General features: G+C 35.6%; 2 protein-coding genes across 4 annotated transcripts; one reads left to right on the forward strand and one right to left on the reverse strand.

Annotated features, from left to right (window-relative positions):
* Positions 1 to 165: 165 nt before the first annotated feature.
* Positions 166 to 5,996, reverse strand: LOC100367334 (large ribosomal subunit protein mL49-like). 2 transcript variants are annotated; one of them, XM_085493438.1, is made up of 4 exons: positions 5,903 to 5,996; positions 1,764 to 1,938; positions 1,371 to 1,498; positions 166 to 415 (listed from the first exon to the last, which is right to left on the reverse strand). In XM_085493438.1, the coding sequence occupies exons 1-4, from the start codon at positions 5,978 to 5,980 to the stop codon at positions 269 to 271; spliced, it is 528 nt and encodes a 175-aa protein (XP_085349564.1). In that variant the 5' UTR covers positions 5,981 to 5,996; the 3' UTR covers positions 166 to 268. The 2 variants fall into 2 exon arrangements, with proteins under 2 accessions (XP_085349564.1, XP_085349563.1); XM_085493437.1 differs by having other exon boundaries at positions 1,764 to 1,941; positions 5,903 to 5,988.
* On the forward strand, positions 5,974 to 8,356 carry LOC102810123 (ubiquitin-like FUBI-ribosomal protein eS30 fusion protein). 2 transcript variants are annotated; one of them, XM_006824763.3, is made up of 5 exons: positions 5,974 to 6,078; positions 6,597 to 6,678; positions 7,486 to 7,630; positions 7,893 to 7,948; positions 8,150 to 8,356. In XM_006824763.3, the coding sequence occupies exons 1-5, from the start codon at positions 6,008 to 6,010 to the stop codon at positions 8,273 to 8,275; spliced, it is 480 nt and encodes a 159-aa protein (XP_006824826.3). In that variant the 5' UTR covers positions 5,974 to 6,007; the 3' UTR covers positions 8,276 to 8,356. The 2 variants fall into 2 exon arrangements, with proteins under 2 accessions (XP_006824826.3, XP_006824827.1); XM_006824764.3 differs by lacking the exon at positions 5,974 to 6,078 and adding an exon at positions 6,140 to 6,226.
* The last annotated feature ends 1,149 nt before the right edge of the window (positions 8,357 to 9,505 follow it).

The following is a 9,505-nucleotide window of genomic DNA, read 5'->3' on the forward strand; positions in this document are numbered from 1 at the left end:
ATTTTCATAAAAGAAAATAAATGCAGCTCATGCTCATGCGTCAGATGGCCATAGCGTGTCAATGTTTACAAACAAGTGTCTACCCATGAGGCTTTGCATTTTCAGCGCGTGTTGTTATCGACGATTGGGACTCATTGGCAACAAAAATACACAACATTAAAGAAATTTAAAGTAAAAAGTTGTTTATTTGTCCAATACTGCAAGAATTCTAGACAAAACTTAAATATCGCTCCTGATGGCCAGGATATATACACAAGAAAAAAATGAATCAGAATCCATTGTCTTTTAACCAGTCTTTGATTTCTTGTACAAATATTCCTTTGTAATAGATAGTCATGGCAACTTCATTTACATGCGATACCACAGTTTCCCCTATAATAGATGCTAAATGAGTTTTCAAATCTTTGTCTAAGGCCTGTAACAACAAAAACATCAATTTCAGTCACAATGTGGTAAATATCACAATATACTTGAATATAACCAGGTTTGATGTACTCGAACAGCATTATCTGACATGAATTGGATGGTTTATTTTAGCTATTTCTAGACAGTCACTAGCAGGGTTTGCGTTAGTGTCTCGGCAAGACGAGTCCTACTTACATATTAGAGATTGGACCCCAGCTTGCTTTAAAAAACAGAGTCACTCTTCAATAATTCGAGAACGAGAAGCAAAATATGGGGTTAGCGCAATCCCTGACTAGTATTGATTAGTATGAAATTTTCTATTTTAATGTGCTTATTTTCTTTGATAAAACATTTTTAAAAACAATTTAAGCAATAGTAATGTTAACGTATTATATATCGGTATATAACATTTCACCTTCCTTGTAGATTTTAGAAAAACATGTTTTATTGTATTGTATTTCGTAAAACCTCAGATTAGTCTTATTGGACCAATCATAGACCTTAGGTCTATAGACCAATGTTTAAACTCTAATATAGGATTCAATAGAAGTAGACACTGGACGAATGTAAACATCACGCAAACTGTAGACTTACATGCAAAAATATTTTTTTTTTCCCCCATGGTTTTAACAAAATTGATTATTCAGTCATTGTTCTATAAAAGAATATCTATTTCCTTGCTTTGCTATGAAATATATGTGTGAACTTCAAGTTTTATCATGAAAGCATGTTTTAGAAAACACGATCAGTTCTGTACAAATGCTGAAATCGGCCATTTTTTCCATAAGAACAAGAATTTGAGTTTTCATGGTAATTTTTAAACTTTTAATAATGATAGGTCATGTATGAAACACAACTTCTATAATGACATTGACCCTGACTTAAGCACCAATTCTTAAATTTCCTTCAAGATTATCAATATGCAGCAGTCTCATAAAGCTACATTCAAAGTAATACAGACTTACCCAAATGTCACCTTCTATTCGTCTAACTTGTGTAAGATGTTGATTTCCCCCTGCTTTGTACAGTGCATATACTGGCCAGTTATGAAAGCGAGTCCTTCTCACATGATATGGGCAGGCTTCTGATGGCTCTTAAATAGATGAAACATTTCACAGACATTTATACTTTAAGTGATACAAGATAAGCTTCCTCCCATAAACACCAGCTTATCGTTACTACCTAAGTATTCTTTTATTTCTATAGCTATAGTTACTAGTATTATTTACAGTTAAATACTGTGTTTCCTTGGATACAGTTAGCTGTTACAAAAAAACTGTTTGTAACTTTGTAAAACTATATGTCAAACTAAAATTAAAATGGGAAAAAACAAGCTATCAAGAAATTTTTCGACCTACCTTTCGGTGGTACCCATCCTGAAGGCGTAGGGTAATGTGAATGTTTAGGTGGAGGTGGTACTTCTAATTGTGGCAGTAAACGCTCAACGTGTTTGAACTCTTCTTTTGATTCAATATAGTCTACATACTTGTTTTTGTCATCACCAGGTTGTGATTGAAGAGATAGTTTACAGTTCTGCTAGAAAAAAATCATACCTCTTATTATATCATGAACATCAGTATTTAACAATATACTTTACATGTATCAGTGATTCAGCCATAAGATCATTAAAGCTATATAAAACAAAACAAAATAAGGGTAACAATAAAAACAAAAAATAACTTTTTATAGACTAGTCAAGATATATAGGAGTCATGTGTTTGTGGTTTCAGGATCCAGTTTTCAAGAAATGGGACATGAACCTCAGCCATGGAACTACTGATAAAAGGAGACACTGAGTTTTGAAATCATGCACGCTAACCCATTCAGCAAAGTGCCTTGCGATGTTGCTGACTGACTGAATAGTTGATTGGGAAGGGGGTACAGTAAACTACACAGCAAACTTTGTACATCAAAAACATGCACCAACAATCCTGAAAAAAAAAAAAGAGGGCAGGACTCCAGAAGACGTACCTACACTTTATGCAAATTTTTGTTAATTATGCTAATTTATTCATGACGTAGCAGTTTCTGTGCTCATGAATATTTATTAATTTGTGGGTCAATACATTTTAAAAGGGGCGATATATTATTTTTGGGGGAAGAGTTAGAAAGGGGGATCAGTAATCATTAGGGAGTCAATACAAAAGAAGGGACCCATTTGGAGAGCAGCCATGCTCCTCGTGTCTGTTGTTGCACGTGACCTACAGCTGTCAACTGTGTTCGTTCTTCGTCGACTTTGACTGGCTTCCATGTGAGGTAGTATTCTTGTGTTCTGTTTTTCTGACTTGAGTTTTTGAATCCGCTGTTTATGTTTTTAACGTCTTTCATGTCTTTTGTAGGAGTGTCCAATCCGTGATTCAAACTTGCGATCTTTGAGTTCCCAGCGCACTGTCTTGTCCACTGTACCACGAGTGTCTTCACACAAGAGATAGGATTTAAGTCCTATTCATAGGAGCACTGTCTTCACTAGCATTCAAAAATCTAACTAAACATACTGGATTCGAACCAGCGATCGCTCACATTGCTGACATAGTACAAATCAACTGAGCTATGTGGGTAGTCATGCAAATTGAATAATTTGTTGTCATATTTAGCTTTATTGCCAAATAGTGTTTGCGAGAAAAAGATGGGCAGGCAAGCAAATTGAACCCGGGTCCTCCTGATCACTATGTAGAGATCTGACCCACAAGACCACGATGGATTGAGTGGTTGTGTTTGCATTTGATAAGAGTATATAGTGTGTATATATATAGAAATACAACATATTTCTATTATTGAGTTACAATTGTCCAAAAAATTGCCAATTTTGTGTTTTTACTTGTGTAAACTATATACATGGCATAACCCGTTAGTGTACATTTAGCCAATTGGGTGTTTGCCATTTGCGTTGCCCATACCTGACCCGACCCTAACCCTAATGCCAAGACACGTTCCTGTTAATAATCCCGTTGCCCATACCTGACCCGACCCTAAACCTAATGCCAAGACACGTTCCTGTTTATATTTGCTCAATAATGATACTCTGTTGTGCACTGTCTGCGGGTAAGTTGCATTGATGTCAACTGATTAAACAAGTCGCGTTTAAGTAATTTCCACTATTAACAAGTGGTTAAATTGTGACAATAAATGTGTGGACAAATATTTGAGATTAATTTTGGTGTAGACAACTCGTTTAATTATTTTACACCATTACAAGTTGTTAAATTGAGAGAATAAATTTCTCAACAAATATTTAATACTTAGTTTGGTGTAAACAACTCACGTTTGATTAATTCCCACAATTACAGGCTGTTAAATTAAAAGAATAAATGTGTGGACAAATATTTTAGACTTATTTTGGTGTAGACAGCTCTCGTTTGATTAATTCTCACAATTACAAGTTGTTAAATTGAGAGAATAAATGTGCGGACAAATATTTTAAGACTTATTTTGGTGTAAACAACTCACGTTTGATTAATTCCCACAATTACAGGCTGTTAAATTAAAAGAATAAATGTGTGGACAAATATTTTAGACTTATTTTGGTGTAGACAGCTCTCGTTTAATTATTTTACACCATTACAAGTTGTTAAATTGAGAGAATAAATGTGCGGACAAATATTTTAGACTTATTTTGGTGTAGACAGCTCTCGTTTGATTAATTCCCACAATTACAAGTTGTTAAATTGAGAGAATGAATGTGCGGACAAATATTTAATACTTATTTTGGTGTAGACAGCTCTCGTTTAATTATTTTACACCATTACAAGTTGTTAAATTGAGAGAATAAGTGTGCGGACAAATATTTTAGACTTATTTTGGTGTAGACAGCTCTTGTTTGATTAATTCCCACAATTACAAGTTGTTCAATTGAGAGAATAAGTGTACGGACAAATATTTTAGACTTATTTTGGTGTAGACAGCTCTCGTTTAATTATTTTACACCATTACAAGTTGTTAAATTGAGAGAATAAATGTATGGACAAGCATTTGAAACTTATTTTGATGTAGACAATTCTCATTTGATTAATTCCAACAATTACAAGTTCTTAAATTGACAGAATGAATGTATGGACAAATATTGACCATTATATTTGTGAGTAAATACTTGTTGTTTAATTAATTTCCACCTCTACAAGGTTGTTAAATTGAGAGAATAAATGCGTGAATAAATATTTGATACTTATTTAGGTGTAAGAACTCGTGTTTGACCAACTTCCACCATTGCAAGTTGTTAAAATAATGAAATAAATATACTGGTATCATTGGATATTTGATTTAATTGTGAAACTTTCTAACAAAATGTTAACTGCTGGCTTCGAACCCTCAATCAACAATTCCGCAGACACAGTATCAATTCCACAACACCACAGAAGATATTCGTCTGTTGCCTGAATTGTTTTCGTAATATAGGGAACGCCATCGACGCTTTAACAAAACTTACCTTGACTTGGGTCTTGTTTATCTCTTGTGACTGGAAACTGTTGAACAAATTGCTCGTCGTTCAGTTTAAGACGTAAGTTATTTTATTATTTATTCATTCAGTTTTGTATGGTGGAGTTTTGTGAGGTTTATTATTTTTTCGCGACGTTCTTTGCTTACTTGTTTACGGTTTGAGAGATTTCAGTTTATTTGATTTACGTTTTTATGGTAGCTCTGAGCGGGACTCGAACCCACTGTCTTTTCAAGCCATTTTTGTTTTATTTTTATGGCACGCTTGTGTACCACGCCACGACATTGGTCGTTAAGTGGTGTTCATTTTTCTAACTACTCCAGTGTTCCGATGAGTTGAACGGAAAAGCCAAAACGATTGCTCGTTTCTGATTGCTTCGGTTCTGGTGAGTGTGTATCTAGTGTGATTCGAACCCATGTCGTTTGTATTGAGCGTTTTTTTATTTCCCATGTTGGCTACGCCGTAATATGCAACCACTTCCCCGTTTTATTGTGATTTTGAGAGTGTTTAATGATGTCTTCCTCGCCCGTCACGCCATGACCCAGTTTCAACCACACGGCCATTTTGCAACAAGTGCGTGACCCTCGGGGTCACCCGACTGACTATATGATCGTTCTGTTCAACTGTTAAGCTAGGATTTATTACCGTTATTATCATTATATTGTCACATGATTTGTTTTACTTTATGTGCAATGTCTTAAGTATCTTTATTGTAATTTGTATATACCAATTCGTATATACAGAGGAAACGACCTCGATTGAAGGTCATGTATTTTGTGACGTCACCAATTCGTGTGTAGGTACGGCTTCTAGATCCGTGCCATATCTAGTCAATTTATTTTAATCAAACTGTGATTACTAGTCATAAACGACCAAACTGGGGTCTGGCATCTTATTCAATGTAAACACATGTAATTTGATTTAAATACGAAATACAACAGCGCCACCTAGTGTCTACACAATAAATTCAAAGGATACGCTATTTCAAGATAAAATAACTGCCAAAGCTTTCATTTGGTTCATTAAAACTCACGACAAAATCTTGTTGAGCGTAAATTCATGTACCTGGATTGCTTTGACGGAATTATACCATCTAAATCTGGCAGTGGCATACGAGCCCACTCTTCCGCAAATGGCAGCCATGTTCAGGATATTGCAAAGGATTGTGGTATGCGCAGGCCGGATGCGCCAACGTTCTTTTCAGTTCGCCATATTGGTTGTTGCACAAGGTGGAGTAAGAGGTTAGTCTATAAAATGCATGAAAACTCCCTATTATGATTTCATAGCATGGCGAAACCACCACCTAACGTTTCTTGAATATCATCGTCTAACGTTCAGAGACTTAAAGATCTCTCATTTTGTTATTTATTGGAAAAGTGATCCAAATTTGTAAGTTGGTCTGCCGTGCACATGTCGCCAAATCAGCTCTTCATTATTTCTATCCAACCACGAGCACAATTTATCTGAATCGTGTAATGTATTGACTATTTGAATCGCCTCTACTTACACACTGTAAATCTGAAACGTGTATACGTTTGAACTTAAAAGGAATGCATGTTCACCACTGGCAAATTGTTGACGCTATTTTACTAACTGCGTTGAATGTTGACATGTCAATTTCTCTTAAAAATTTGCAGTTTATACATTTCATGTTTATTGTACCACTGTTAATGTTGTATGTCGTATCACAGTTTTACGACAGTTTCTTTAACTTTTGGATTTGAACACATTTGTTTTACACGTTTAATCTTTTCCTCAGATCCAATATGCAGCTTTTCATTCGTGGCCAGACAACCAGTGCCCTTGAGGTACTTGGGAATGAGACAGTTTTTGATCTAAAGGTTTGTACCATATCATTGTTTAGTCGACTAGTCTACTTGGGCACTTGCTAGGCAACTATACATGGAGGGGGGGGGGTATACTTCAGGCCATCAAGAACATGCATTTTTTTGGAAAGATCGTTTTGCACTGAATTTTGGGGCATTTTTATTTTCAGTTTCACATTCGGCTTGAGCACCCATCCATTCCAAAATGATCCAAATTTGACTGTAGTCATAAGACCTTATTTTTGAGAATTGTTTGACTTTTCCAAATGCCAGTAATCAAATTTATAGCGTGGAAATCAATATCGTGTAAATGCAAGTACCATGATAACCAAGCATAAACTATGCTTCCACAATGACCTGTAACACCTGTGAAAGGCAGTAAATACTTCACTGCATTGTTTGCCGAAATCGATTCCAACAGATCATACTTTGACATTAATAATTCTCTTCCGCATTGCATTACCAGAATGCCTTCAGGAATTCCTGGAGAATTGCGTTGATACAAGGCTGCATTGTGATAGGTCAATTCTGTTAATAACCAATCTAGTTGGACTATGTCTGAAATAAAATAATTAGGTGGTCGGTACATAACATCATAGACTCATGTTTAACACAACACCTGCTGTCACCCCTATTGATTTCAGCGGTGGCTTTGAGGAAACTATATTAATATTATAGGTGTTCGGTCCTTCTCTGGTAACATTTGTTTCTTAATGCATGGTAATATACAACTTTTTAAGTCCAAATGAATGTGTATTTTGATCCTCCTAACTGTCCACATTGTGTCAATGTGGTTAACCTATTATGTCTTGTTTCTTTTAGGCAAGAATCTTTGATGCCACAGGTATCGCAGTATCAGATCAAATTCTTCTTCATTCTGGTAGACCCCTTGACAATGAGGAAGTGATTACAGAAAGTGGGATAAATGAGTTGGCTACAGTTGATCTTGCTGTCCGTTTACTTGGAGGCGAGTACAACATGATCTGTTATAACTGAAGTATTTAATTGATTGATGTTAGAATTTCACTGTATAATAGTTGTGAAATAAATTAGAAAATAATAACTTTTTTATCAGACTATTTCTAAGGAAAAGCAATGCCAAATATTCAAACACAGCTAAGGTAGAAATTAGTGAGATGTTTGCTTCCAGACACAGTTCATTGTTGCAGTGCGATTATTCTAATAAATGCTTCTATTTACAAACAACATATTTTTACTATCGTTTACAGGAAAAGTGCATGGCTCCCTGGCTCGTGCCGGTAAGGTGAAGGGACAGACACCAAAGGTGAGTTTCCAAACGGTTTGCAAACCTTAAAAAAGTTTTCTGGTCTGAAAATTGTTAATCTTTTGCAAATCCTAGCATGTTTTGCAATGATCGAAATAACAAGTCTTAAAGTAGAGAACCTTAATGTTCAGTAGCAGCTGTACATGATAGTTTGTTGTGTTGAATTCAGCAGTTCTTACATGCACTTTTATTTCAATGCAGGTTGACAAGCAAGAAAAGAAGAAAAAGAGGACTGGTCGTGCCAAGCGTAGAATGCAATACAACCGTCGGTTTGTAAATGTAGTTCCAACATTTGGAAAGAGGAGAGGCCCTAACTCGAACTCTTAGATGTGTGTACATTTAATAATAACTTTATTTTCACATCTGTAATGATTGTGAGAGATCTAAATAAATAAAAGATCTTTTGGAGAGGTACTGTGTTCTTTTGTCAGTGTTCTAAAAAAGCATCCATGATTTACAGTTAATCTGACAGATTGCTTGCAGTGCTGATTGATTGAATCAAATTTTGACTGAAAGCTATCATTTAATAGAACTAGAAAAGATAATGTACGAAAGGCGTTGCATTGTTAATTGGCACATTACATTGTAGTGTCACCACCAGCGAATCAGTGAGTGATCAAATACAAGAAACTACAGATATCTAGACTAACAAAGCCATCACAGATACAAGCATGATCTACGGCCTTGTTGTGGAAGGTATCGTTTTACCCTGAAAGTTGCCATAAGACACGAGATGGTCGAGATGGACATGGCATACGCCATTTTGCATCTGGTACTCATTGAGTGTGAATTGAAACAGTGCCTCAAAAGGTTCTTCCCACATTGCGGTAGGGAAGTGCAAATGCACATCAAATCTTGTATCGCTAAGTATACCTTTTCTTTTTCAAAGTAATTTGTGTCCTAATGCTCCTAAAGAAATGCTTTATCCCCTACATGTTCCCAATTCAATTGTAGGGGGAGACTATTGACGCTGATTGGTAAAAAAAGAATAGTACTTACCAGTTGTGTTACAGTGTAACATTCGACATGACTGTTGATTTCGATGTTTGCACAACAAAAGCTGCATTGTTTATAAATTTCACAATTCAACTGAAACAAAGGATCTCTATTGGTTGATGAGCATTTGTAAAGTTGTTTTAACACTGTCTGTTGATTGGCTGGTTGGATATATATGCCATTGAAATTTATTTGAATAAAGGGAATGCCATGTTCTGAGAGTAACTATCAGGAGGTAAACTTGATGAATGTGGACAAGCTGCTCAAAATTGTCTGGTCTTGGACAACCATATGTAAAAACCAGTTACCCTTTAGATAAATACGAAAATACAGGTTTCCTGCTAAAAAAAAAAATAACTCCACATTGCAACTAACTGGTACATTGCTCTCAATCTCTCTTTGTGGGAATTGAACTGGGGGCCTTTTTTGAGAGTTTACGTGATTGGACTGTGAGGGCGCTATTTATCATATGGTGACCATCCCTGTTTTTGTCAAGCATGTATGAAGCACACGCCGCATTTTTTAATGAAACTTGGTACATAGATACTCTGTGACATTTTG

The sequence above is a fragment of the Saccoglossus kowalevskii genome, chromosome 2 (genome assembly GCF_978046115.1).
Source record: "Saccoglossus kowalevskii chromosome 2, keSacKowa6.1, whole genome shotgun sequence".
NCBI classification, from domain to species: domain Eukaryota; kingdom Metazoa; phylum Hemichordata; class Enteropneusta; family Harrimaniidae; genus Saccoglossus; species Saccoglossus kowalevskii.